At 37.7% G+C, this 14,831-nt stretch overlaps 1 protein-coding gene across 6 annotated transcripts in view; it reads left to right on the top strand.

The window, feature by feature from the left end:
- SGK3 (serum/glucocorticoid regulated kinase family member 3) overlaps positions 1-14,831 on the top strand; it is a 109,641-nt gene that overhangs the window by 69,431 nt on the left and 25,379 nt on the right. For all 6 annotated transcript variants that reach the window (XM_005215455.5, XM_015474460.3, XM_015474461.2 and 3 more), the window contains 4 exons: positions 583-666; positions 3,046-3,118; positions 8,913-8,988; positions 14,506-14,593. In XM_005215455.5, the coding sequence (XP_005215512.1) occupies positions 583-666; positions 3,046-3,118; positions 8,913-8,988; positions 14,506-14,593 (321 nt within the window). The remainder of the gene's footprint in view (positions 1-582; positions 667-3,045; positions 3,119-8,912; positions 8,989-14,505; positions 14,594-14,831) is intronic.

Consider the following 14,831-nt stretch of genomic DNA (forward strand, 5'->3'; position numbering starts at 1 on the left):
GGGGCTGCTGCTGCTGCTAAGTCACTTCAGTCGTGTCCGACTCTGTGTGACCCCATAGACGGCAGCCACCAGGCTCCCCCATCCCTGGAATTCTCCAGGCAAGAACACTGGAGTGGGTTGCCATTTCCTTCTCCAATGCAGGAAAGTGAAAAGTGAAAGTGAAGTTGCTCAGTCGTGTCCGACTCTTAGCGACCCCATGGACTGCAGCCTACCAGGCTCCTCCGTCCATGGTATTTTCCAGGCAAGAGTACTGGAGTGGGGTGCCATTGCCTTCTCCAGGAAATCTGAAACAAGAATTGAAAAATGCCAGAATTCAGAAGATGTAAATAATGAGTACACGGGTGTTCATTATGTTACTCTGAAAACTACAGAAAATTTTTCCTACCATTTAAAAAATAAAACACCTTTCAACAAGATAAAAGAAATGTTTGAGTTGGTATACTTGTGTATCTTGGAGGATTGTATATAAATATTAATGTTTAATTATCTATTTCATAGGTATGAAAACATTTTATTTGCATATGTAAATAGCTAGTGGGGAGTTTCCCTCAAATTTTATTTTATTATTTTTAATTTCTACAGGTTTATAAAGTTCTGGTCTCAGTGGGCAGGAGTGAGTGGTTTGTCTTCAGGAGATATGCAGAGTTTGATAAACTTTACAATACTGTAAGTAACAGTCTACAAGATTTTTACTTAAAACATCTGAGAAAACTGGAAGCTGAAGGAATTATTTGATGATTAAACAATACTTATGTATATATCAGACAAGCAGAAAAGAGATTCTTTAAAATCATCCTAATTTTGGAATGCTTACTAAAAAGGGTGAGAGAGGACTTCAGATAAACTACTGAAGATATAGATGTGTAGTCTAAAATACATTTCAGTGTCATAGAATATTAGAAATAAATCCTTTCTATCTGTTTTTCTAATAATTGTAAATCATCATGCTGCTGCTGAGTCACTTCAGTCGTGTCTGACTCTGCGACCCCAGAGACAGCAGCCCACTGGGCTCCCCCGTCCCTGGGATTCTCCAGGCAAGAACACTGGAGTGGGTTGCCATTTCCTTCTCCAGTGCATGAAAGTGAAGAGTGAAAGGGAAGTCGCTCAGTCGTATCCGACTCTTTGCGACCCCATGGACTGCAGCCCACCAGTCTCCTTTGTCCATGGGATTTTCCAGGCAAAAGTACTGGAGTGGGGTGCCATTGCCTTCTTCAAATCATCATGCTATTTATTTCTAGTTAAATTGCCCAACTGTTAGCTTTAAGTGTTAGAGCAGAGAGATCGCGATATGGGTCTGGCCATTTTTGCTGCAGTGTCTTCAGCATTTATTACACGTTCAGGTAAGCCAGTTTTAGAAACATCATGTGTGTGCATGCTGAGTCACATCAGTCGTGTCCAACTCCTTGCAACCCCATGGACTGTAGCCCACCAGTCTCCTCTGTTTATTTAATTCTCCAGGCAAAAGTACTGGAGTGGGGAGCCAGTCCCTACTCCAAGGCATCTTCCCAGCCCAGGGATTGAACCCATGTGTCCTCCGTTTCAGGCAGATTATTGTCTGATTCACCTGGGAAGCCCATTTAGAATAAAAGGGAAGAGAAAAAAATAACATTTTCAATCTGTAAACATGTGTTTTTTATGACTGTAGTTTGCATTTGGAAGCTTTTTATTATAGAACTTGTTGAACATGTATGGAACTAGACTAGTATAAATAGAGAACATCAGATAATGTACCATCCATCTTCAAGAATTATTGTACATGGTCATTCTTGTTCCATCTGTATCCCTAGCCAGCCCACTATAATTATGAAGCAGATCTCAAACATCGTATCTTTCTGTTTGTAAATATTTCTGTGTATATCTCTAAAAGATAGATTCTTTAAAAATATACAATGTCATTATCACAATAATTAATGAAAATGCTTTAATATCAAATACTCAGTGTTCATATGACTGGTTGAAAATCCTGTTAATTGTCTTTTTTTTTCAAACCGTTATAAATTTTATTTTTTTGTTTTAACTTTTTCAAAAATTTTTATTGAAATATAGTTGATTTTATGAGTTGTCTTTTAATCACTAAGTTTCCCCCTCCACCTCTCTTTTGTGTACAATTTTTTTGTTGGAAAAAACAGGGTCGTTTCTCTACAGATTTTTTTATCTGAATTTTGCTGACAGCTTGCCCATAGTTTAGACTGATTAATTCACTCTCCTATTCTTTGTATTTCCTGTCATTGGAGATATATCTGTATTCTCTCACACAAACGCACACTGTATGTGTGTGTATGCGTATGTGTGTGTGTGTATGTAGTATATGTTTGGGTTTTTTTGTTTGTTTCTAAAACATTTAAAGTTACTAGAGAAATGCAAGGATTGGTAAGGCTGTGTAAAGACAGTATATGCGTGGTTCTTTGATGTCAAGTGATGTCAGGCTTATAGTAAAAATAAGCATTTACCCATTTTTATGGCTTTACTGCCCTAAATTGAATTTCTTCAGGACCAAGTTGTTTTTCTCTGGGGATAGGCAAATCTAAGAGACAAATGTGTTAGAATATTAACAGGAGGAAGGATTGAGCAGAGGAAATTGAAAATTCATCAGCTTTCTCAGAAAACAATTGCCAGTCTGTCAGAACATAGAAGTTACATTTCCTGACATCATAAACAGGGAGTAAGTAACAGGTATTCAAAACCTATACCCCAGGTTCTTGTCCAAGTACTTAACTTAAACAATTTTAAGCCTCACAGCAAATCTATAAGTGCTCAGATTATCCCCATTTTCCACAAGAAAACTGAAGCACAGAGATGTTAAGTAGCTTATCCAAGGTCACAAAGATATTAATTGTTTTATTGGGACAAAAGAGAATTAGCCAGATTAATGGTATTTTACTGGCATAATTTAATATTGTACACTTAATCATGATATACTTAAAAGTATGATGGGTTTTTATGATGGAATTTTTTTTGAAAATTAGACTGTATTTTATTTTGGCATGTGTATAACTAGAAGACCTATATAGTAAGTTTATGTAATATTATTTTTTTCAATTCTAGTTAAGGAAACAATTTCCTGCTATGGCCCTGAAGATTCCTGCCAAGAGAATATTTGGTGATAATTTTGATCCAGGTAGGCAGTAAATTCTTAGACCAGCCATGAGTAATGTTAAATTTTGAAGAAGCAGTTAACATATTCATTGCCCTGGATAGTAGTGTAAATCTGCAAAGCTGATGGTTCTCAGGCTGTATGCCTGATTACCAGGCATTGTTTTAAATACTTTATATGTTTTAATTCATTCACTCCTCACAGCAGCTTTTGGAGGCTGGTTTTACTATCATCACTATTTTATAGATGAGGAAGCTGAGGCACATGTTAGATAATTTGCCCAGGCTCACATACAGCTAATAAATAGCAGATCTGAAAGTTAAATTCAAGTGGTCTGGCTTCAGATAAATCTGTTGATCACTAAGGATAATGTGGATTACTTTCCTAACCATGAGAGGCATTCCTTGTTATATCCAGAAACATTTACTAAATGTGTGGTCTGTACATGGCACCTTTCAGGCCTTTGAATGGGATACAAGTATCCTATTGTTCACCTTTGGGAAGCCTAATGTCACATAGGATCTCAGAAATCTGGAGGCTGTATGTATGTCTGAAGCCTCAACTGCAAAAAAAATTTTTTTACTAGACTTTAAGAAATCAACCTAGTACACAAATATCTACTTATTAGACAGAAATCTCTATCCACTAGAAATTCCATACGTAAAGTCATCTGTCTATGCCACAGGTGGATCCTGACAAGCTATTGAGTTTCCTCTCTCCCCACCATCTTGCCTCCTCAGCTAACTTGCTTGTAACCATCAGACCTCTGATTCCTGAGTGTCTGCTTTCTTGGTGGTTACTCAGGATATGAGCTCTCAAACCACTTATCCTGCTTCCTCTCTACAGCCTGACCCTACACTGTTCCTTTGTCTCCCAGACCTTTTCACCATACCCAGTGCAGTTCTGTCCACGATGAACAAACTCCTTTACCCTCCATCTTTTTCATATTTCTTTCACATTCTTGCTTTAATTAAAACTGACTCCCCCCCACCCCCACAGCCGCAGGCTGCTGGAATCCCCTGTAATCCTCTCAACTGAAGACGCTTTATTCTCCTATACTTTCTGAACCTTTGGATTGGAAAGGATTCTCATTTCCCCAGTTTTTTTTCACTTCTCCTATTTTACGTAGATTGTTTTCCTCTTGGGAGAACTTAGCACACTTTATTGTCCTACCAGTCTGTTTTATCTGGGTGTAGATTTTACGAAGGTGGATACTTTATCTTTTTTATTTATGATGCCTAGTAAATATTTGGTTCTCAATAAATATTACATGAATTCATTAATAGAAGATTGAGTTGGCACAACACTGTCAGATTACACATTCCGTGGGTTGACTCTGTAGACCAGTGACTTTTGAGCTCTTATTCTCTTGTATTCTCTTTAGCTGCAGAATAGTGAAATCTTATGCAGAAAATGTCATGTGTAGAACAAATAAAAATGGAACTGCTTTGTTGGTGCAGCAGTGAAGTATGTCTGTAGAGCATGGGTTGAAAAACATTGTGGAGGGCAGCCTGGGGGCTTTAGAGTTACTTGAGCAAAATGGCAATATAATGTGAAACCCACCGTGTATATGTAAGTATGCACAGCAGAGGGAAGACAAGATAGAGACTGGGAGGCTGGTGAAGGGAATATTCCAGGAGTCCTCCAGTTAGAGAATGAGAGCTGCAAGTAGGGTGGAAATGGGGCTAAAAATTGAGTCAGTTTTTCTTTCTGGCTTACTTCACTCTGTATAATAGGCTCCAGTTTCATCCACCTCATTAGAACTGATTCAAATGTACTCTGTGGGAGAGGGAGAGGGTGGGATGATTTGGGAGAATGGCATTGAAACATGTATAATATCATATATGAAACGAGTCGCCAGTCCAGGTTCGATGCACGATACTGGATGCTTGGGGCTGGTGCACTGGGACGACCCAGAGGGATGGTACGGGGAGGGAGGAGGGAGGAGGGTTCAGGATGAGGAACATGTGTATGCCTGTGGCGGATTCATGTTGATATATGGCAAAACCAATACAATATTGTAAAGTTAAATAATAAAAAATAAATAAAAATAAAAATTGAGTCAGATGTAAGAATTCTTTTAATGAAAAACCTATAAAAAATCTTGGTGGTTGCTTGGGTAAAGGAGACATAGAGTAGAATCAGAGACAACTGATGTGTCCGACCTGGGGGAATGAGAGAATTAATTAATTTGAAGTGGCGGAAAGACACTTACGGTGACTCAAACCACATATTAGTAATTAATATGAGACTGGAAGTACGTTTAGAGTTTTGTGGAGCCCTCAATTAAACCCTGAAGTCAGAATCATTTTATCCAGGGAAGAAGGCAAAGGGATAAAGACTTGCAACATTGCTATTCCATTGTGAAAGGCAAAATACCAGACAAGTTCTTGTGGTATTGATGTTTTTGTGGATTAATTATTTGACACTAAAAATTGATTTTTATTGAACATTTGGAAATTAGTCATGAGCATATTTTATATGACTTGGCAACAGTTAAATAGACTACACGCCATAGATTTTTGGAAAACCCAAGTTACACTCAACAAATCAAAGATTGATAGAATGCTCATTTAATTAGGCTTTAGGGAAACAGACATTCTCATGTTTTGCTGGTGGGAATACAAAGTGGTACAAACCATATGAAATTTGGTAATATTTAGCAAAACTATCATGCGTTTCACTTTGACCAAGAAATCACATTTCTAGGGATCTGTTCTAAACTGCATAGGAAATGATGTATGTATAAGACTGTGGATTGTGGCACTGTTTTTAATAGTAAAAACTGGAAACAACTGAAATAGCCTTCCATTTTTGGAATATGATGCATCTGGGAAAAGGAACAAAAAAACTCTTTGTACATTACTGTGAAGTGATCTCCAGAATACCTGGTTAAGTGGAAAAAACAAGGTGCAGATCTGGACATTGTATGTTTTTTGTGTAGGAAAGGATGTGAATATTCGAAAGGAAATAATGGAAGAATAAATCAAAAACTGAAAACTGATGACTTCAAGGAGAGGTCAACTGAAGACACCTCTGGATGAATCTTGTTCATAGCTTTGCATATTTTAAGCAATTTAAAAACAAAAATAAATGCAATAATATTGCATAATATGCATAATATGGAGGTCTCTAACAATTGAAAATAAGCAAGGAAAAAATTTATAACCTAATTGGTGGTGAAACGCATGGAGAATAATTATTTTAAATGACTTTAAAACATGGACATTAACCTGTATATTCCTCATGGGACGTATGCTAAGGGCAAAAAAAGCACACAAAGCAATGTTACTCTGCATTCAGTGATCTTATTGTTAATTTTATAGAGTTCTTTTGTGATTGTGTTAGTGTTATGAGAACCAAAATTTTAAGCAGAAGATGAAAGAGATACAAATATAAAACTGGAGATTTTAAGTTAAAAAAGTCCTGTGATTTTTAAACTTGATTTGGGAATATAGTATGAAGTCACAATTTATTTTTCCCTTTCTAAAACAGTACACATTTCCTAGCTCTCTCCCCTGGAAATGCCTAAAAACAGTAACAAATAAGGAGCAGCAAACACCCTTAGCATCCATCTAAATACCATTTCCCCTTTAAAGGAACCAGAGTTCCATAGAAAAGTGCCATTTCCAGGTGCTGGGCAGGAAGTGTGCAAGATATCCTAGGACAGCTTGCCTGAAAGCAAAGAAGCTGTATAAGAATACTGACTGAAGTTTTATCAAAAGGACACAGGAGCACAATTGATGGGGGCTTTTACCAGCCAAGGAAGTGAAGTAGCTCAGTCATGTCTGACTCTGCGACCTCGTGGACTGTAGCCTACCAGGTTCCTCCCTCCGTGGGATTCTCCAGGCAAGAATACTAGAGTGGGTTGCCATTTCCTTCTCCAGGGGATCTTCCTGACCTAGGTAGGGATTGAACCTGGGTTTCCCGCATTGCAGGCAGATGCTTTAACCTCTGAGCCACCAGGGAAGCCCTTACCAGCCAAAGATGGGACAATAAGACCATGAAAAAAGAAGTTGCTCTTTTAACCTCGTGTTTGGCAGCTACCATGTAGAATTTTCCCACGTATCTTTCTGAGTTCTTATGCTGCAACTTTTAAGTCCATATGTGTCATTTCCTTTTTCTTTTCACTTTATTTTGGTGGTTACCAATCTCTGTAAGATAAGTTTTACATACTTGAGGCAGAATTTAGAATTATTCTGCCAATACTTCATGGCAAATAGATGGGGAAACAATAGAAACAGTGAGAGACTTTAATTTGGGGGGCTCCAAAATCACTGCAGATGGTGACTGCAGCCATGAAATTAAAACATGCTTGCTCCTTGGAAGAAAGGCTATAACCAACCTAGACAGCATATTAAAAAGCAGAGACATTACTTTGCCAACATAGTGAAAGCTATGATTTTTCCAGTAGTTATATGTGGATGTGAAAGTTGGCCTATAAAGAAAACTGAGCACTGAAGAATTGATGTTTTTGAACTGTTGTGTTGGAGAAGACTCTTGAGAATCTCTTGGACTGCAAGGAGATCCAGCCAGTCCGTCCTAAAGGAAATAAGTCCTGAATATTCATTGGAAGGACTCATGCTGAAACTGAAACTCCAATACTTTGGCCACCTGATGAGAAGAACTGACTCATTTGAAAAGACCCTGATGCTGGGAAAGATAAGGCAGGAGGAGAAGGGGACAACAGAGGATGAGATGGTTGGATGGCATCACTGACTCGATGGACATGAGTTTGAGCAAGCTCCAGGAGTTGGTGATGGACAGGGAAGCCTGGCATGCTGCAGTCTACGGGGTCGCAAAGAGTTGGACAGGACTGAGTGAACTGAACTGCCTATACTTTTCTTTTTTTTTTTTGCCTATACTTTTCAAAGTTAAAATTTCACTTTGAAGGATCTTTCTGTAGAGTACACACAGAGTTAGATATACTTTTTTATATTCTGAATAGTTTAATATCAAACCTTTTTGCTGATTGGATCTTGGAGTCAATATATAAATTACTTTTGGGGTACTTTTATAAAAAGAAGGATATCTTTACCACTGAAAAATAAAATTACAAAAGAACAAAAACAATGTAAGTTAGATAAGGATTGGCATATGAAATTTAGAGGTGACAAATGCTAAAATGTGTAATCATTTGTTTGGTATTTTATTTATTCATTTGCAAACATCAGTTAAGTATGTTCCAAGACACTGTGTTAAGGGCTAATGTTAAAAGTACATTTAAAGGCATGACCCTTGTCTTCAGTGACTTACATAGAAAACACTTTTTATTTCTCAGTTTTAACCTCTGAAGAGAAATAGGTTTATACAAGATAAAAACCTATTTTTAGCAGCAGAGTTTTCATAATAATTAACCAGTTAATCATCATTCCCACTTGCAAGGATTTCAGTATTAACTGATTACGCTTGTTTTTGCTTTTTGTTTGTGTGTATTTCAGTTAGTATGACTTTTCAGCCATCAGTGTCATAGTGTTAATTCTTATCCATTACCTGAAAGTACACAAGGAGCTGGACAAAGCAAACTGGTGACTCCAGGTTTTGTAGTGAGTCTGTTTAGAACCTAAAATAGGCATTTTTGTGGGGGAGAATTTTCTTCAGCAAAATATGTTACCTGCTTTATTTTAATGTTATAATCATATTTATAGATTAAAATATATTTGTTAAATATTCCTTATTTTATATCAAGAAGTATGAATTAAGAAATAACTTCTAAATCAAAATTCATTCTCTTGTGTTGGTCTATTCTTGTATAACTGTATTGATGATAATTACAGTCTGATGTAAATAATCCTAATAGTATTATCTCTCTTAACAGATTTTATTAAACAGAGAAGAGCAGGACTGAATGAATTCATTCAGAACTTAGTTAGGCATCCAGAGCTTTACAACCAGTAAGTAATTGTCATTGTGTTCTGAGGATACACTGAAACCCAGCCTCAGATCTGTGGAATGTTACTTTGTGCTGTATATTTTTGTGGAATCTTCCTCAAGCATTTTTCCCCTGGTGTTTTTAATCCTCTAAGAATTTTCCACCTTTTTCCTCCATCAACTCAAGGTCCTAGTTTCTTTCTTTCTTCCTACTGTACTTGTACTTGTTTTATAGATTTAACTTGAAAAGACTTTGCACAGTTAAAACATTTTGCTGATTATTTGATGCTATATTTATTCGTGCACTGAGAAAGCATTTCCTCATGTACCTCTGTGTGGGAATAAAAGGAGAAATGAGTGTTACCCTTACCTTCCAGAGGCATTGGCTCCCATGCTTTTAACAGACTTTTCAGAGTCACAACACGCGAGGACTGTATTTTTTCATTGTTCCCCTTGTAACAGTGATTACTATTTTATAGTTCTTTACAGTTTATAGAGGATTTCTATCTTCTGAGCAGATGCTCTGACCTCCTTTTTAACCTAATTTACTAAATTAGTAAAATACTTGAGCTGGACCTCCTCTCACCAAGGTCTTCAGCCCAGTGCTCTGGGTTTCCTTTCCCCTGATGCTCACAGATAAGATGAGGGTCCGGGGAAGGTCAGCCCCTGCTGTAGCTCTGAGATTGGCCTCTGCAGGGAGGAGCAGGTGGCGGAGGGGCACAAAACTCGGTAGGATCCTTAAATTCAGGGTTCTTATGTGTCTTGTGTGTTCCTCAGCAAAGAACCTTTTATCACTTGGCTCTTTGTATAATTATTTTTTGAACATTATGCCTTTTCCCTCAGACAAATTCTGTGTTATCGTCAGCTTAGATCATCTACCCTTCTAAATAAAAACAAAATAAAAGTTAGTTTTTATTTTTTAACTTGTATTTATTTATTTATGGCTCTACTGGGTCTTCATTGCTGCAGGGGCTTTTCTCTAGTTGTGGAAAGTGAGGGCTCTAGTTGTGGTGTGCGGGCTTCTCGTGGCAGTGGCTTTTCTTGTTGCGGATCACGGGCACTGGGGCACACAGACTTTGGTAGCTAGGCTCCCAGGTCTAAGAGCACAGGCTCAGTAGTGTGGTGAGTGGGCTTAGTTGCTCCGTGTTGTTGTGGGATGTTCCTCAATCAGGGATCGAACCCATGTCTCCTACATTGGCAGGCAGATTCTTCCCCACTGAACCACCTGGGAAGCCCTACCTTTCTAATGTTTAATTATTATTATATACACTTGAGATTACTTCAAATTGACATATTTCTGACTTGTTTGAAATTCATATGCTAAGAGCTTAAATTTGTCTCCTTTGACAGAACTTCACATGGAGTCAGTATAGAATAGATGGTGGTGATGTTCATTATTTCTGCTGGTATTTTGAATGCTGTTACTCAGAACTTCTGACAGTGTATATTAAATTTGAAGTATTCATTTTGGATCTTGAACTATGGTATCATAAAGATGTTACATTTGGTATTGAAATTTAACTGAAACCAACTTGGTTATTTCAGTTTAGCATTATACTGTAAAATACGCAATTCTTAATTATACAGCCCAATAGACTTTTTCATATATATACACCTCTTCCATTTAAAGTAGAGGACTTTTCCAGCACCCCCAGATTAAATAGCCAAGAGATTTTCTTTTAATTTTCAATTTAAGGTTTAACGGATGTTTTCTTTTTAATCCAATGTGACATTTCACGTTTTCTGGATCTCCTCTGTTAATGGAACTTTGTTAGTTTCCACACTCTCCATTTGAACATCAAACTGTTTATAAAAATAGGTTTAAGAAAACAGAAAGAGAAGCCAATCAGCGAATGTATCTTGAACACCTACTACATGCCTATTCTTATTATGTGTGGAAAAAGCACTTCAAAAGTAGCTTTCCGTTAGTAGAGAAAAGGTTATTTTTAAGATAACGCCTATTAAAATGGAATTTTAAAACTCAAATAAAATATTATTATTTCTCTGACGTGTGGATAGGAAAGGGTTTTCTGAGCATATTGGGAGTGAGTGATATGTTACAAAGGAAAACATTGATAAATTTGATTACTAAAACCTTTTGACCTCCAAAAATTACAAGTGAAATTTAAAACCAAAAATATAAAAAGTTTCCTGTGAATAAAGGACATTAGATAAATATACTTACTAAAAGAGCTCATGCAGATAATACACACTTAAGAACCACCCCCCAAATAGAGCACATTAACAGATGCAAATGGCTGATTAATTACTAGAGAAACGGAATATTTCCTTATCTATTTAAAAAATGCAAATGAACAAAATATGTTAGCTTTATTGCAGTATAACACAAATAGAAAAGAGCACAAATTGTGACTGTACAGCTTAATGAATTATGAGAAAGTGAATATATCTGAGTATCACCCCCTCCAGGCCAAGGAATAGAACATTATTAGCACCCCAGTATTGAATATGGTTCCTTGTACTATGCAATAGGTTCTTGTTTTTTATCTTTTTTATATATAGCAGTGTGTATATTGGAGAAAGAAATGGCAACCCACTCCAGTGTTTTTGCCTGGAGAATCCCAGGGACGGGGGAGCCTGGTGGGCTGCCGTCTATGGGGTCGCACAGAGTCAGACACGAGTAAAGCGACTTAGCAGCAGCAGTAGTGTGTGTATATTAATCCTAAACAGTATGGAGGTTTCCTTTACAAACTAAAAGGAGTTACTTCATGATCTGAAGTCCCACTCCTGGGCATATATCTGGAGACTACTCTAATTCAAAAAGATATATGCACCCTAGTGTTCACAGCAGTACTATATACGGTAGCCAAGACATGGAAGCAGCCTGAATGTCCGTGAACAGCCAAATGGATAAAGAAGATGTGATATATATGTGTGTGTGTATGTATATATATAATAGAATATTACTCATCCATAAAAAGCGAAATAACGCTACATGGACCTAAAGATTATCATATTAAGTGAAATAAGTCGGACAAAGAAAGACAAATACAGTATGATAGAATTTATATGTGAAATCTGAAATAATGATACAAATGAAATGATGGCAAAATAGAAATAGACAAAGAAAACAAACTGATGGTTACCAGAGAGGATAGCAACAGGGTGGGGAGCAGGGGGAAGATAAATTAGCATTTGGGGATTAATATATCTCAACTTTTTAAAAGAAAAAAAAAAGAACAATTTAAGAGGAGGTACCCAGATGTAGAGATTTAACCGTTCCTCAGGATCGTCATCGGAGAAGGCAGTGGCACCCCACTCCAGTACTCTTGCCTGGAAAATCCCATGGATGGAGGAGCCTGGTGGGCTGCAGTCCATGGGGTCGCTAGGAGTCGGACACGACTGAGCGACTTCACTTTCACTTTTCACTTTCCTGCATTGGAGAAGGAAATGGCAACCCACTCCAGTATTCTTGCCTGGAGAATCCCAGGGACGGGGAAGCCTCGTGGGCTGCTGTCTCTGGGGTCGCACAGAGTCAGACATGACTGAAGCGACTTAGCAGCAGCAGCAGGATCGTCATTAATCTGTGCAGTCTTATTTCCTCTTTATGGGCTTCCCTGGTAGCTCAGTTGGAAAAGAATCTGCCTACAGTGCAGGAGACCCCAGTTCTATTCCTGGGTCAGGGAAATCCGCTGGAAAAGGGATAGGCTACCCACTCCAGTATTTCTGGATTTCCCTGGTGGCTCAGCTGGTAAAGAATCCACCTGCAGTGTGGGAGACCTGGGTTCCATCCCTGGGTTGGGAAGATCCCCTGGAGACGGAAAAGGCTACCCACTCCAGTATTCTGGCCTGGAGAATTCCATGGACTGATAGTCCACGGGGTTGCAAAGAGTCGGACACAACTGAGTGACTTTCACTTTCTTTCCTCTTTCTATCCATTTGTTCATACCCACTGTTGATGCCCACTTCAGCAGGTTTGTTATAAGTCTTTGGGTATATGTTGATTGACTGTTGCTTTGTGTCTGAGTGTTTAATGTGTACACGTAATGGTGCTTTGCTGTGGTTCCTTGTTTCTGACTGCTGGCTGGTCAGTCTTCTTTGCATTCAGTTACTGTAGCCTGCTTACTCATTTCCCTAGTGGTGGATGGCTGTTCTGCTTCTGATTCACAGCTATAGAGAGTATAACAATGAGTCTCCTAGTTACATGTCTTTCACTGAACTTGTACATAATTTTTTTCTGTAGTTTATCCTTAAAACTGAAATTTCTGGCCCCAGGGAAAATGTATACTCAGTTTAACCAAATATTGCCAAAGTGCTTTTCAGAAAAGTTGCCTCATTTTACATTCTTGTGAGCAGTACGTGAGAGTGTTCCTTTCCCTTCATCCCTGCCAACTTGGGGTTTTATGTATCTTTCTAGATTTTTCTGGTTAGTGGACATAAAATGACTTCTCACTGTTGTTTTGTTTTTTCCTGATAATTAGTGAAGTTGGCCATCTTCCTAAATTTCATTACCATTTGGATTTTTCTCTTGTGTGAACCTTTGCCCATTTGTTTATTGGACTCCCTGTTTTTTAAAATTAATTTTCTGGATCATAAGGCAGTTCTATTTCCAGTTTTTTAAGGAATCTCCACACTGTTCTCCATAGTGGCTGTACTAGTTTGCATTCCCACCAACAGTGTAAGAGGGTTCCCTTTTCTCTACACCCTCTCCAGCATTTATTACTTGTAGACTTTTGGATCGCAGCCATTCTGACTGGTGTGAAATGGTACCTCATAGTGGTTTTGACTGAGGAAACCAGAAGGGAAAGAGACACGTGTACCCCAATGTTCATCGCAGCACTGTTTATAATAGCCAGGACATGGTAGCAACCTAGATGTCCATCAGCAGATGAATGGATAAGAAAGCTATGGTACATATACACAATGGAGTATTACTCAGCCATTAAAAAGAATACATTTGAATCAGTCCTAATGAGGTGGATGAAACTGGAGCCTATTATACAGAGTGAAGTAAGCCAGAAGGAAAAACACCAATACAGTATACTAACGCATATATATGGAATTTAGAAAGATGCTAACAATAATCCTGTGTACGAGACAGCAAAAGAGACACTGATGTATAGAACAGTCTTATGGACTCTGTGGGAGAGGGAGAGGGTGGGAAGATTTGGGAGAATGGCATTGAAACATGTAAAATATCATATATGAAACGAGATGCCAGTCCAGGTTCGATGCACGATACTGGATGCTTGGGGCTAGTGCACTGGGACGACCCAGAGGAATGGTATGGGGAGGGAGGAGGGAGGAGGGTTCAGGATGGGGAACACGGGTATACCTGTGGTGGATTCATTTTGATATTTGGCAAAACCGATACAATTATGTAAAGTTTAAAAATAAAATTCAAAATTCAAAAAATAAAATAAAATAATTAATTTGCTTATTATAATACAGTAATGATTATTATTGGATTTTGTTTGCCTTTCTTACTATAAATGCTACAATGCTGACTTTTGTTTTCATGTTAAAAGAGAGAAAAGGTGTAGAAATGCAGTCATAATAAAGTTAATTTTTGTTTTTAGTCCAGATGTCAGAGCATTCCTTCAAATGGACAGTCCAAAACATCAGTCAGATCCATCTGAGGATGAGGATGAAAGAAGTACTCAGAAGGTAGTAAGAGGAATTGTATTTTTTAACAGAAAAAAAAAATACCATTACCCAAAGATGAAATTATTGGCAACCTTAGGAGCCACATTTACTTAAAATAATTTCCTCCATTGTAGATTTTTTGCTGTGTAGAAAACATAAAAACAAATGTGTATACTTCTAACTGATCACTATTTCTTGTAAAATTGATAAAATGAGTACTTTTTATAACAAAAAGTAATGTAAATTAAAGATTTGAAAA

The sequence above is a fragment of the Bos taurus genome, chromosome 14 (genome assembly GCF_002263795.3).
Source record: "Bos taurus isolate L1 Dominette 01449 registration number 42190680 breed Hereford chromosome 14, ARS-UCD2.0, whole genome shotgun sequence".
Classification (NCBI taxonomy): domain Eukaryota; kingdom Metazoa; phylum Chordata; class Mammalia; order Artiodactyla; family Bovidae; genus Bos; species Bos taurus.